At 38.3% G+C, this 15,447-nt stretch overlaps 1 protein-coding gene across 1 annotated transcript in view; it reads left to right on the plus strand.

Annotated features, from left to right (window-relative positions):
• The first annotated feature begins 3,757 nt into the window (after nt 1-3,757).
• The window catches only part of TTK (TTK protein kinase), a 28,345-nt gene continuing 16,655 nt past the window's right edge, over nt 3,758-15,447 (plus strand). Inside the window, exons 1-5 of the mRNA XM_062488606.1 lie at nt 3,758-3,815; nt 5,985-6,129; nt 6,402-6,627; nt 10,818-10,924; nt 14,536-14,679. Of these exons, the coding sequence (XP_062344590.1) occupies nt 5,985-6,129; nt 6,402-6,627; nt 10,818-10,924; nt 14,536-14,679 (622 nt within the window). The 5' untranslated portion in view covers nt 3,758-3,815. The remainder of the gene's footprint in view (nt 3,816-5,984; nt 6,130-6,401; nt 6,628-10,817; nt 10,925-14,535; nt 14,680-15,447) is intronic.

Below are 15,447 nucleotides of genomic sequence, written 5' to 3' on the forward strand. Positions count from 1 at the left end.
AAATCTTAGTAGTTTTTACTTCCTCTGCTTTCAGAACAACTTCTCAGTTGTTGAGGTGACTGCCACCTAGAATGTTTGTTTGCTTCTTCTCATAGACATCCATAGGTCCAGGCACTCTCAGTAAATTGTGTCCATGAAATACTCAGCAAAGTTTTCTCCAAATGCACTTTCCAGCAAATCAGCTACACTGAATGTCAACAGTTGCAACCAAAGACCTACCATTCTTTTTCTTTTAGATAAGCCCTTCATAGGCTTCAGACATTAAATCTCAAGTACCAAATTGAGAGGATGGGCTAGTGGCTGCCAAATTTTCAAGAGAAAGGCCACTCTTATATTTATCACAGAAAACACCATAGTGTGATATAAAGATTTTACCAACATCTGAAAAATCCTTCGTGACTCACCTGTACCTTTGCTACATTTGGATTTGCAATGCCATTATCCAAACTGATACGAACTCCTACCATATGATGAGGTATTTAAAACAGTCAAACAAGATTCCCCTGATAGTGACTCATTACAAAAGACAGACCTGTCTCTCCTTTTGGTTGTTACCCAGTCTAGTACTTGTTTTTGCAATTCACAACTCACTTCTGTCATTCAAAGTGCAATTACCTTGAGGTGGAACTTCAGTTTGCATGCCTCTTAAATTCCCTATGTATCTATGACTTTATTTTAAATAAAATGAGAAGCATAAACATTTATAAGAAAATGGTTCAACCAACCATCCAAAACCCATGCATGTTTTATGTTTTGTTGATGAATACTTAATGGACTATCCTTTATTTTTTTTCTATGAATATTACAGCCTTTCTTTCTCTGACTATTTTTCTCGTTTGTTTGGGTTTTTTTTCCCCCAAGATCTATGCTATCTTCTTTTTCCTATTTATCTTAGTTTTGCCAGGAATCTATACGGTATTGAGTTTTCTTGTCACAGCTACAGAAATTAAATGACAGCTCCTTAATGAATTATCCACTTACCAGAACAAAACAACTTTCCTCTCCTTTAACACTCATCAAAACTCCTGCTAATAAAATAATCTATCTCTATGTCCCTCAAGTGAAGCCAGATGCAAAGAAGATTCATGCAACTTGTGCTGTTTCTGTACATTTTTATTGGATTTGGGTTCTGGTGGAATGCAAGACCACCAACACAACAAACCCACCAACCATGCATATATATAAGGAGGAGAAATGTAATGTTGGCAAATATAATCTCACTTAGCCTTAGCTGAGCATTACAATTGCTCTTTATTTGGTAGAGAAACACAGGACTTCCATGGGATCATCCATTACATTCTAAAATAAGTTTTTGGACTAAATTTCCTTGTTGAAGTATTTTTCTGAGTGTAGACTGAGCCTGTATCACTAGATTAGATGAGATACTAAAAATGTAGATGAATAAAGCAGAATGAGACAAATTTCAATAAGAGATTAGTTTAGGTATCTTATTAGACATCATGTGTGATGTCTATGGCAAGAGAATGATTATCAATTCATCAAATTAACAAGGCATAAATGCACTTCTGTTTTTTTATAATGTGCTATCAATCTTGAAAATATAATCTAATCAGCACAGTATCGAATACATTATAAGCACCAGAAGAACCATACACCTGCAAAGAACACAAATTATTGTGTACATGCAGAATGCAAACCGAGTGGCTGAACAGCTGCGCTTAGTGCGTTTGCATTACTATAATCCAAGAAGGGGACAGCTCCGAGAAGGAGCTGCCTTCAGCAGCCTTAGGCACACTGCAGATACTGGATCGGCTTATGGGGAGAGAGGAGCCTTCTTAAGGAGCGGGTCAGGACACACAGCCCGGCTATTCCGCTACAGCTAAACTTCCAGCCACAAGCGGCTGCAGCCAAACGAGAAAGGCACGTTCAGACACACAATTTCAGTCAGCCACCGCCACCGCCACGCCCGCGGGGCCCACACCTGACCAGGAGCGGGCCACCGCCTCCCTCCCCAGCGCGCCTGCGCAGCGCCCGTCCGCTCGGGCCCCACGAGGCGCCGCGATCGAGCACGGCGCAGCCACCGGCCAATGGGCGGGCGGCCCGCCCGCGTTTCCCTCCTGTGACCAATCAGCGCTCGCTTCCTCCCGCCTTCCGGCCAATGGGAAGGGCGCTCTCGGGGCGTCTGTCACATTCAAACTGGGGGCAGCGCACGGACGCGCTTGGTCGGAGCCGCGTCCCGGCCCCGCGGCGGCCTTGGTGAGGGCGGCCGGGCAGGTGCTGGGCCGGGTGGGACAGCGAGGGTGTAGGGACTGGGCCAGGGAGCAGCGGAGTGAGGGAAGGTGGGTGAGAGGGTTGGGGCCAGCGGGGGTGCTGGTGCTGGTTTGTGGTGAGGCCGCGGAGGAACTGGGCCGGGCTCCTCGGGCTTCCGCCCCCAGGGGCGCGGAAAGCTGGTTGCGTCTTCTCGCCTCACGGTCTTTGTTTATGCCATATTACCTCACCTACTCCCCTGCTGTTCAGCCCCTCTCTTACTTAGCCTGGTCTCGCATCTCGGAGTCTTAGCCTTTCTGTGTCTTGCGTTAGAATTTAATGTTTTTCTATTTTATTTCTTCACTAATGTTGCTATTTTTTTTTAAATCGACGGCACTTTTTCTTAGTGTTGGGAGTTTTTGTCTTCCTTTTAAAAAATCCTGATTTAGTGCTTGTAAACAAAACAGATGAAAGATTGTGCACTTCTGCGGGTTATATTTTTTAAAATCTGGGTATATGCTTCAGAAACAGGTGCCTTTTGACCTGCCCTCCATAGAAACAGAGCAAATAGTGCAATACAGCAAATACAGTATCTCAAGACTGGATGCTGTTATTCCATTTGCTATCAGTGATCATTTTTGAGTGTGTTAGACGTGGAATCTTACCACCAACCTGTACTGTGACTTTATTTACTGCTCTCAAGTCTCTGTCTTTTGGCTTCTTGTTTAGTGGTTCTGTATGAGGGGTTGAAGTTACTTTACCTCCTATGCTTTATTTAGAGGTAGTTCTTCCTGATCTTTGTATTATGTGTTCTCCTTGTTCCCTGGGTTCCTGTTCCTAAACTTCTCTCCTGTGGCATTTCTAGATCTCAGGTATGCTGCTGTGTAGCTGTTGCACTTACAACCTCAGTTCCTATTCAAAGCCACATGCTAACAGCATGTGGCTGGTTTAGGTCTTTGCTGTTGTCAGATTTAAAAAAAAATAAATATATATATACACACATACACCAGTGAAATTCATGGCATATGATTTCTTTAAGAGTAATCATGCAGTAGATTAAGAAAAAATGAACCTCTGAATACTTGCTTATGGCTCAACATTGGCATGAGTAGAAAGATTGCTGGTAAATCATTGATAATATGTTGATGAATTTTATTTCTTCACTAGTGTTGCTTTTTTGAATTGGTGGTGCTTTCTCTTAGTGTTGGGAGTTTTTGTGTGCACTTTTTAGTCTGAACATCACAGCAAGCTGACACACTTGGAAGTGCTTGTCCTCGTTCAAAAAGTTGTCTTTAGGCTTTTTCTTTGTTCTGCTTTTATTACTAAGTAGGTATAGTTTTATTGATTTTGATGAAAACTGTATTCCTGGGATATGAATATTAGGTAATCTTACAGGGTAGGCTTTCAATGTTTAACCCGTCAATTTTTGATACACAGGTACTTCTTCAGGATGGAGAACTTAATTTCTTGCCTTTGGGTTCTTGGGATCATCTGAAGTAGTCTGACCCTCATCCATCTTACCTATTTGTCAAGGCATAGCCATTCTTCAGGAGAGTTTTTCTCCGTAACACATTGAACCTTGAGCAGTTAAACAGCACACTGGAAATGTAAGTTCGATATGTATTGTTGAGACTTATGATCAAATTTATACAAAAATTTATTTTTCTTTTTGTCTGCTGTATTTGGGAAGCTATCACTGCAGGACAAGTAATGAACCTTTGACATTGGTGAGAAAGGTATAAAGACTACACTTAAGAAATCCAGAACCCACCTGGGAATTGTTAGTAGTTACAGTTGTAATGAGAAAATGTGGTATTCTTAACATGAGGTGAATTTTTTGGTTGTCTTGGTCCTTCGGGTTCTGGAGAAACTGACTTCATCCATACTTTGAGGGAGTGGGTACAGTTGAAAACTAGATCTCTATGGATATTCTCACTCATAAAGAGGTGATTTGGAGTATCTGGTTTCCTGTAGCCCCTTCTGCAGTATTTTTAAAAGGCAAAACTGCAATGTGTACTAAACTTTTCTTTATTAAGTAAATAAGTATCATCTGTAGAATGGCACATGAACAATATTTGCTATAGTAATCACCTATGTAATTTTTAGCAGCATGATCCCCAAAAGATGGGACAGTTCACAGACCCACTCTCAGAACAGCCTAAATTGGCTCAGAGGGAGAAATAGATATTAAATCAAGTTCCAAACAAGCATTGAAATTAAAATTTATTCAGTGTACATTTTTGAATATAAATGAGGGGGTCCTTTATTTGTTCAGTGAAATAAAAGCAGTATTTCAGGTACTACTGATTTGGCATACGGTCTTTAGCTTTCATAGGATTTTGGGCTTTCTTCATTATAGGCCTTGCTTGAAGCTATTTGAGTCTCTGGAGACCCTTAAGGTGCTAAGGCCTCTTCATAGTGGTAGGTGGTGCTTTTGCTGAACTAAGTCTTGGAATTTACACAGTGGAACTGTGTTTTGAACTACAAACAACACTTCTATGTAGACAAGAGCAGGCTTGGTGTTCTTGGTGTGCCATATCTAGTTCAGGATGAACATGAAATATGCCTACTTGCCTTACAAGCAAGCTCCTCTAAGCATGATAATCTTTCTGATTTATGATCTTTGCTTGAGGAAAGCAGGGAGCCTGGTGCTTTTAAAGACAGGCCAGCTTCTGGTGACTAATGCTCTAAAAATTATCTGTGAAACTTCCCGAGATTGGTGCCTGGTGTATTTTTCAGATAGTGGGGTTAAAGGTAGATGAACTTGATTCCATTCAATTCCTTCTCTAGCAATAATTCACGTAAAAGTAGTTCTGAAGTTTCTAGCCCTCTAGCAGCTTCTTGTTGATTTGTTATACACAAGTACAAGAGGAGCAAAGACCAACATTTCACTGTAAAACTAAACTTAGTCTTTCCTCAAACCTATTTAATCTGTCTGGAATGCATTACTTTCCTTGTTTCTGGGCCCAACTTCACAGTAATTAGTATGTTAAATCCCCTGAATATGCAGTAAATTCACCACAGTTTTTAGTAGAGTTCTCATGTTCATTAGATGCATGGAACACTGATGTGGGAAAAGCTGTTTATTGTAGGCAGAAAAGGAAGAAATCATTAGGGTTTTTTTTTGTTTATTTTGGCAGTCTTGCTCTGCTCGGATTGCCTAGATTCTTATTGCTCAGCCGTATTATCTCAGGTGATGATAAATTCAGAATGTTGAGGATTTGGCATAAGTTTCTTAGAGGAAGTCTTTAGAGTCTGTAAACCTCCTTTCAGAAACTTAAATAGGTGTCACTCGTCTTTGTCCTTTGAATAGAGAAGAATGTGAAATCTTTTCTGCTTAGCCCACTGTGAGAACTAACTGCTGTAACCTGTGGCAAGGAGCTTGGATTAACAGAGTGTGCTAAACTAAAGCCAGCCTAATTATGAGGAGAGAATGTGATTTAATGCAATAGACTGGAAGCTATTTCAGGCAACACATCCTACTCCCCTTTTTATTCAAATGCTGAATATACCTTGTTGGAAGGGGCTACCATGGATTGGAATTTGGGTGGATTAGTTAAGTACCGATTATTTTTATTTGTCCAAATTGTCTTCTGCGAAGAAGTTTACTTGTATAACTACATTGAGTAAGGCTTAATAGAGTGTTTGTTACGTAATGTGGTTGAGTCTCAAGCTCCAAATTATACATGAGTGGTTTTCCCGTGGGGATTCCAATCAAAGTGAGCTACAACAGGGTTCTTCAGTATCTTCATTGTTTTTTAACTTTGTGCCTGCAGATGGAGGAGACAGACCTAAGTGAAAGAGGATTGCCGCAGATTACATCAATCATGAATAGAGTTAGGAACTTGAAAAACAAATACAGAAATGAAGAGAATATCACAGATGAATTTAACTATACTAAACTATCAGCTGATACAACAGGTATTTGGTTTTGTTATTCTGCTGTCACTTATGCAAAAGATCTTAACCTAGACCGAGTGAAAGAACCATTAACTGAAAGGGTTTCAATTTTAGTGTTTCTTCAATATTAGTGACCACAAAATGAATTTCATCTCTCCTTATTTCTTAGCTCTGTTGCTTTAATCTTGTTTAAAAAATTGCCAGTAACTGTCTTGTAGAAAAGTTATAGAGTGTTTTCTTCTGTACGTATTTGCTGCTGCTTTAATGCTGCTTTTTTTTTGTTTTTCTGTCAGATAACTCTGGAACTGTCAATCAAATAATGATGACAACAAATAATCCAGAAGATTGGCTATGTTTTTTGCTTAAACTGGAGAAAAAGGGTGTTCCTCAGATGGATGTTAACCTACTCAACAGACTCATTGGTCGTTACAGTCAAGCAGTGACTGCATTACCTGCAGAAAAGTATAGTCAGGATGAGAGCTATGCTCGCATCCTTGTGAGATTTGCTGAGTTGAAAGCGTAAGTATGAATTTTCAATAAGAGAACTCATTCTGGTTTTGAATTAAGAATACCTTGTTTCATTACTGTTTTCTGCAACAAATTATCCTTTTGAGTGTGGATGTTTTCATTCCGGTTCCTTGAAGGTAGGTAGCTTTAGTTAGTCAGTTTATCTGTTTTCTCCACAATACTTGCATTGTTTGTATATACTAATAAACATGATTGTGCTATTTGATTTAGATGTTAACACTATGTTTTTTTCTTGGTTCTCTATGTAAGATACAAGGGGGAATAGCATGAGATCCTTTTTTGAGCTTTATTTTAGTATGCTTTCTCTTACTGGGCAAGATCATCAGTTGTATTAAATTAGCTCTCCTAGGATAGGAAGAACATCTCAGAACATCATTCTCTAGTTCTGCACTTTGAAAGTTAGTTTTGGTTATGGTCATTTGTTGCTTTATTCAGTCCAAATTTGAGCAGTGTGATTGTTCAGATGTGTTCAGACATAATTTGGGACGTGGTTATAATGAAAATTCTTTTCATAAGGGGTTCTTTTTTCACTTGAAATATTACAGCAAGTATTTTGATGAAGATCTGTATTTAAACAGTGCAGCAGTCTGACAATTAGCGATGAGCAAGGTGATCCTCCAGTGAACGTAGCTAATTTTTTTTCTTCTATGTTCTTCCCCTATTTGACTTTTTTGGCATATGGTTTCATCTTGTAGTATGATAAATGTGTACTTCTCTGCACTGTCATTTGCATCGATCTTGCTGCATCACTGTTACTAAAAACATCCTGTGGAAGTAATCTGTTGAATCTCCTGTTGAGAAACAGGAGTGAATAACGGCCTTGTAAATCTTTAGTATCTTGAAGAAGGAAGGTGTTTTTGTCTAAGTGCACTAAGGAATCTCTTCCAGAAAGGTTTAAAGATACATTGCAAGATGGCATTCTTATTCAAAGATTCATTTCTTTTCCTCAAAGCAAAAACTGTGTAATATAGGCTTCTGGATCCTAGTTTGAGGAAATTCTTTTCCAGGCTAGTGATCAAGTCACATCTGTTATCTCATGGTAGGAGAGTTTAAGTTCAGAAAGATTACTTCCTACCTCCCTAATCACTTGGACCTATTTTCACTTGATCTTTAGAACATGGTTTGAAAGGTGGGTACTTTTAAGATGTGTGCAAGAGCTATGATCAGTATGCTGTTTGATGTATTGCAGAAAGCAAAACCAAAGGTGCTGTCAGCAAAAGCATAGTAACTTGTTAATGCATTAATAGTATGAACAGTTCTAGTTGTGGTGTCTCACTGAAATGTCTTCAGTTGTTTCAATGCTTCAGCCTCTAGGGACCTTCTTGGGAGAGCAGTCTGTCTTGTTTCACTGTCAAAATGCACTCTACAGCTGTACTAAAATAACTTCTACTTTAGTATCCAGCACTACAGAATCTACCTATCTCACTAGGTAGCTCAGATCTGCTCTTTTTGTTTTCTGCTGCGTAGCTTTTAATTGGCAAATATCATCAGTCATATGTTTCCTGACATGCCTAAGAAAAATTTATTTTAAAAAGGTGAACAACCCACTCCAAACTCCTTTTAAAAAATGTACCCACCAAAATCTGCTATAGCATCAATCCTGCTGGAACTTCTCTATAAGCATCTCCTTAAGTGTTGATTCCTCACTTGTGAATTACTTTCAGATACTAGCTTGTTCTTAATCATTTTTATAAGCTGATACTTCCTTGTCCAGAGCAGCATATAATATCAATTATTTATATGGAACTACATTTATGAACTGCATCTATACTCCTACCAATGAAATTACTTTTGGTTGGTTGGACCTAAAAGCCCACAATGTTGATTGTCTGTAATATTTGGAGATTAATTTAATCAGTGGCTACTTACTTGGATCTTTTGTGTTTGGCATGTTTACTTACTGCTCATAACTTATTCTCATTGCTCATCATTTTTTTTGTTCGAAATTGCCCTGGTGTTCTACACTTACCTTCTCTGTTCCTGGCTGTCAGTTTATTCAGTACTATGTATTTTGTCTTTGCTTGACTGTTGCTTCTGTTAAGGAAAAGCTTTGTAGAGTGCTTCTGGTTTATTTTTTAGCTGTTGCAAGTAAAGCAATACTGGTATGGCAAGTTAAGTGACACTGATTGGTACTCTTGGGTGGGAGAAGAAATGTGGTTTTCAGTAGAATTGTTTGCTGTTCTCCTGACTGTTCCACCTAAACTAGGTGGAAAAGCAAATTGGCATCACAAGCTTTGGAAGCAGTGACAGTGGCTTGAGATTTTAGTATCTACTGCCACCAACACTGTTTTGTTCTGACTGTAGAATGTTAAGTGGTTGTAATGGATCATAAAGATCATCTCATCCCAACTCCTCCTGCTGTAGGCAGGGACACCTCTTACTAGACTAGGTTGTTCAACACCTTTTCCAGTCTGGCCTTGAATGCTTTCAGGGTTGGGGCATCCACAACCTGCCTGGGCAGTCTGTTTCAGTATCTCACCACCCTCACAGTAAAGAATTTCTGCCTAACACCTAGCCTAAATTTCTTCTTTCATTTTGGACCCATTTTTCCTAGTTCTACTGCTAGAGTTCTGACAATAAGTCCCTTTCCAGCTTCCCTGCAGGCTCTCTGGAAGTTTGCTGTCAGGTCTCCATGCAACCTTCTCTTCTCCAAGTGAACAGCCCCAACTTTCTCAGCCCATCCTCGTAGGAGAGGTGCTCCAGCTGCCTAATCATCATTGTGGCCCTTGTCTGGACTTGTGCCACCATGTCCCTGCCCTTTTTATGTTGGGAGCTGAATGCAGTGTCTCAGGTGGCATCTCCCGAGTGCAGAATCATCTCCTCTGACCTGCTGGCCATGCTCCTTTTGATGCAGCCCGGGATTCCATTTAGCTTTCTGAGCTCTAAGCACACACAGCTGGCTCATGTTGACTTTTTCATCAGCCATTGCCCCCAAGTCTTTCTCCCCAAACCTGCTCTCAATCCCATCTCTGCCCAACCTTTAGATGAGAAGCTGGATTATTCCATTCTTGGCACTGGACCTTTTTTGTCTTGGTATCTTCTTTAGCTGCAGTCTGCTGTGCCAATACCTTTTGACCTATTATGATACCAAGGTTGTCTGAAGAACCCTGGAGTGTGCTCTGAAATAGTCAAAGACAGACAATCCTATGATGGATCTGTGTTGTACATTAGCAATGCCAGGCCTGCTCTCATGGAATGCTCCTGGCTGTAGCACAGTGTCACCAAGCGTGTGGCACTTGGTGCCTACTGCTAGTGTTAGGTCTTGTTCTTGTGTTGCTATCTAAGCTGCTGCTACTTTCTGCAGGTACTTGGATTTTAACAAACTCGTTGAAAGTGAATGTAATACACTCTGATTAGAGTGAGATTACTACACAAGTGATTCTGATTACAGCTTAATTTCTCTGGCTCAGACTGCCTGCGGATGGGTTATTCTGTGCCTGGCCTACTGCTTTGGGTGATCAGAGCTGAGTTCAGTAAACCTACATGACTCTAGTACCATGCCTAAACTATGAGAAACTTCTTTCATTCAAAATGCCACAGAATTCTACTGAAGATGTTCTTTACCTTTTCATGTTTTTTTTTCTGTACTTTTATTTTGAATCATGGTCATAAATCTTTTGCTCTTCCCACTCGGTGGTACCTTTGTGTACCTGTTGAGCCAAGGAGGAGCTGGGGAAAGAATTCCTTTCTCTTGATCATGGGTGTTGCTGGTAAAAGTGTTGAGCTCCTTTTTTTTGTCAGTTGAAATGTAACATTAATGTGTTTCACAGTGATGTAGATCTAGGCCTTTTGTATCTTGACTGGTATTTGTATAGGCTGTAGTTGCTCTTGAATATTTAAATGTTGATGTACTGTGTGTAAGCATTAACCTGTTCAGTAATCTATGGCTAAATGTAACACTAGGATTAAAATTTGCCAAAAGTAAGTAAACCGGGAAGTGTGAAAGAGCTTAAAGATTGAGTCCTTTGAGTTTTGGCAAAGTTCAGCTTGATATCTTTCAATTATTAGAATTTAAAATTTGCTTATTTGTAGCTAACTGATTTCTCTTAAGAAAGAGGAAAATCTTTAGCCTATAGGTGGGTTGCTCTTTCAAAGTTACTTGAAGGCTTCATCCAGCACATGGAACTTCTTCCTTCTCAGGCTCTTTATCTTGTATAACTATGAATGTGCTATCTTTACAGTCTTCAAGATCCAGAGGAGGCACGGGATCAATTTCATCTGGCCAGACTGAACTGCAAGAAATTTGCTTTTGTGCATGTGGCTTTTGCACAGTTTGAGCTATCACAAGGTGTGTAAAATAAACTTGTTTGGTGTTGCTGTTCTGTATTGTTCTCAGTTTTGTTGTTTTAAACTTCTACTGCCTTACGTAATTTGTAAGGAAACTGATAGGTATTGAATCAGGAAGGAAAAAAGTCTGGATTTTTAAAACTGAAATTTACTGAGAACATGTGTTCACTTTTAAAATTAAAGTATGCACCCAGTTCACTGGGTTTTTTTCTGGTTTAGAAATAACTTTCACACTAGATGAAAAATGTTTCTACTTTGCTGATTTATATCTTGCAGTGAAAGGCTTTTGGTAAGGCTTTTCCTGCATCAAAAAGTGAGGCTCAAATACCTGGATTGCTTGTGGGAAAAATTGTCTTCTTCCAAACAGCACTTGTAGATTTTTTTTTTTTTTTAAATCAAACCAAAATACACTGTCAGTGTGCAATTTGGTTGCCTTGGTACTTGCTAGAAGGGCTATGTTGGCTGCCCACAGGCTTGGTTTTTTGGGTGTCTCTTTTGTTTCTGTGGATGATATGAACAGGGACCTATGTCACCCTATTTATTTCTGCCTTTGACAGTTTGCTCTGTACAGAAGGACAAGCACATTCCATGAAAACTGTTTTCTAATTTGAATGGACAAGCCTTGGTGGATATGTTTTAAGTTTTATGATTTGTTTTCCTTCTTTTCTTTTTTTCAGTTTCATGCAAATTGTTGTATACTGCCTAGTATGAGAAATTCTCCTCAAACTTAGCTACACTAAATAAATTAATCTGTCTATTCTACACTCTATATTCTGAATACATTTTGCTAGTTATTCCTCTTTCTGTACTTCTGTTTCTTTTCCAGTGATAGTGGTTTTGTCTATACATTTTTGCTCCAATACTACTTTTTAACTGTGTTTTAGGATGTAATTTAGATGTTAAAAGTGTGGCCCATGAAACAGAGCCATTTTCTTAAAATCAAAAAGTACATACTCATTTGTCACCTCAGATTTTCCAATTTTTAACTGGTTAGTTGGTTGGCATTGGAGCAGGAAAGGCTGTGAACCAAATCCCTCCCCCAGAAGTACACATTGTTTTATGAATGACTCCTGTACAGGATGGGGAAAAGAAGACAAAAATTTGGAGGTTTGTGTCTTGAAATTAATACAGTTTCTGTGTTATGCACAAGTCAGTTGTCTGACCGGTCTTGCTCTAATATAAACTTGTGGTATTGAACTTCTAAAGAGTAGTAAAAAGAAGCTAATAATTTATTTAGTGAGCACTGGATTTTTATTTAAGCAGATAATTAAACACTAATACTTCAGTAGCAAAGATAGTTAAATAAGTGTAATAAAACCTATTGTGTAATTTTATAAAATGTAGAAATATTGCTACAGGTTACCAGTGACTAAATTCATCCGTAGTTATGGGATGCGTTCATGCAATAGTTTATCTTACTTTGACAGCAAGTAATCAACCTAAAATGAGGTCCTAATCTCAAAGGAAATAAGGCAATTGTGATCGGCTTTGTTTTATCTGCAGTGTGGTCTCTGATTTGTATCTGTTACCCTTGAGCTGATCTAGGTGTATTTATATACATATTCTAATGTATGTATATACATATTCTTTGGTAATATGTATGGAGCTACAGTGTCCCTGCTGGGTGCTTCAAAGAGGATTCTTGGAACATGTGAGTTGTAAATTGTTACTTACGAGTGCTGTTCCTTTTTCACCATGTCCACTTAGGCCAGAGGGAAAGGAGGAGGTTAGTGCTGTGTTGCTTCTTCAACCCAGTGATTTCAGCAGTGTTTGGCACACCTGTTAGTATTTTCTGTTGCATTAAGAAGAAAATCTTAATTGCACATTCTCTTCCTTAGCTTACAGTTTTGCTCAAGATAAAAGTTCATACTGAAATTGTGCAATTAGACTTGGCAAATTGCTGTTGATTTCCTAATTGAATATTAGTGACCTGGAAATGGAATGACACAATAAAGGTGCCATTCTGTTTTTCTGACTTTTTTTTTTTTACTTAAATGCTGATTACAATTTCATTTAAATACCTCAGATGAGGAGCTGTAGTTTTACTTGGGTGGTGTACTTGAAGATGATTGGCTGTGAATTGGTCAGAACTCACGACCATAGATAGAACTCTACTCTTGACTATTTCAAATCTTATGCCAAGGTGATCAATTCAGGCTTTTTGGTATGTGATGAAGTGGACTGATTGAAACTCAGAAATAACTCCTGGCTTCATTTTCTGCCTTGGATCCTTATCTGTTAAGGGGGATGAAGCAGTTAATTTTTCACATACATGTTTTGGTGTCCTGCTCTTTCTTACTCAATGAGGTACATAACACTAGGAGGAATTACTTTCGAGTAGCAGGTTTTGTTGAAACAATGTGTGGTTACTAAATATAGCCAAAGGTGGAATCACAGAATGCTGGTTAAGGATTCTTGAAGCCTATCCACTTTTCAAATGATTTAGGAGAAAAAGTGATATTTGACTAAATGGTTAAACCCCAAATTTTAGCAGATTAGCACAAAATTGATTTAAATTAAATTATAGCTCATCTAATTTTGGTGCTTCCTTGCTTCAGTGTTTGACAACATCTATTTAATATTCCTAAAATAGGTTCCTTAAAGCATAAGTTCCTGTTACCTACACTGCACTTCCACCAGCCTGAGCTACAGGCAACACAGATGTCTGACTTCATTTATCAGTGGAGTTTTGAGTGCAGGGGACATGGTGATCTTTATTATGATAGATTATCAGAAATACTTAAGTATGTGCATATGTGTCATGAGTGTAAGAACAAAGTGGCTTATGTTTTGCTGCTTTGGAATGGAGGAAGAAGAGCATTTGGGGTTTCCAAGGGTATTGACAGCTGTAGCAAAACATTGCATCATTTTGCCCAGATATTTTTTAAACCAAATAAAGTATTGTGATTATAGTAGACTTTTTTCCTTACTTGACTTTTTCTAATAGATGCCTGTATACTTGTTTACATATATAAATTCACAGCTTCAATGGGTTTTGTTAACACATTCCCTTTCCCACCCCAGCTCTGTTAAAAGTTCTGTGTATGGCACTTAGTAATGTTGAAAACCGTAATGAAAAAAATTTCCTTGCTTCTCTCTTTTCTTAACTGTAATGCTGTCCAGAGTAGTGATGTTTTATTTAACAGCAGTTGGTTTTAAATTTGATTTCTATTAAGTACATTAAAGATGTTTTATAATACATACATAATAAAAATTTTTACTAGGTGAGCTCTAAATGGAAGTCCATAAAGGTCACATTTCCTTGCTGATACTACAGAAAAAAAATGGATTTTAGAATGAGTAGAATTTTCTTACACTTATTTTAGTATTCCTGTAACACAAAAAAATGCTGAGAATGCATCTTTTGTGACTTGGTATTTAATTTAATGTGAAAATTTGACTTGTGTGATTAGCTTGTAACTTTTTCCAACCAGTTTCCTTAAAACAGCAATGTAAGGGGAGGTGTCCCTAATGAACAATGTCTTCAAAGAATTATGAGAAGTGAATATAATACAACATGAATGTAATTATCTTGTTTAAAAAGAAATCTTGCCCCAGTGTAACTTATTTTTTTACTTTTGTGATTTCTAACTCTTGTTTCTTACCACTTAGAAAATGAGAAGAAGTGTAAGCAGATCCTTCAGAAAGCTGTGGAGTGCTCTGCTGTTCCCCTGGAATTGTTGGAAACTGCTCTGCAAAACTTACATTTGAAAAAAAAGCAGTTACTTTCAGATGAGGAGAAGGAGAACTTTGCAGGTAATTGCACTTTCTGAAAATACTGGTTATTTATGCCTGTTGTGATTCTAGATTGGAAAGAAATCACTAGTGTTTGTCCCTCCTAGATACAGACTCAGAATCTCTATTGCCAAATAAACAGATATATGTGTCTGTATTATGAATCTTATTCCTTCAATGCTTGTTTTCATCTTCAGTGCAGTGACTGTAGTTTGCAGGAGCCATGGGATGGTAGATTCTGTATGTTCCTCGGTAATCAGGTATTTGCAATTTGTAGTAGAGACTTAGAGCTCTAAATGTGAAGTAAGAGCTTCACACTCTTATCTACTCTTTTCGTAGAGAGTTAGGACTGAAATATACAGACTAAACTACACATATATTGGTTGCTTGGAGATTTTTCTTGTGACAGACTGGGGAAGCTTTGGCAGTCATTCTGTGAAGTCACATCTAGAAAAAAGAATCCATTTCAACTTTATTTTGACAAAACCTGTATGTTTGTCAGTACAGAACTGAAGTGCTTGGCTCTGTCATAAATCCTAAGTGATCCTTATTGTTGGGAATATAACTTCAAAAAGGGAACAGTTATTTTCTTGAAGTTTTCAAGGGATATATTTGTTTGGAGTGGAATTGAGCAAAAAATATGGTTTAACTTTCAGCATTGAATGTGTGTGACTGATTCTTTCAAGAGTATTGTCTAACACTTCCATATTTTTGCATTATCTAAGGACAGAATTAATGTAAAATAAGTCTGATTTGATTTCCTTTGGGATACATCTTCAGGAGTGGTGT

The sequence above is a fragment of the Cinclus cinclus genome, chromosome 3, assembly GCF_963662255.1.
Source record: "Cinclus cinclus chromosome 3, bCinCin1.1, whole genome shotgun sequence".
In the NCBI taxonomy this organism is placed as follows: domain Eukaryota; kingdom Metazoa; phylum Chordata; class Aves; order Passeriformes; family Cinclidae; genus Cinclus; species Cinclus cinclus.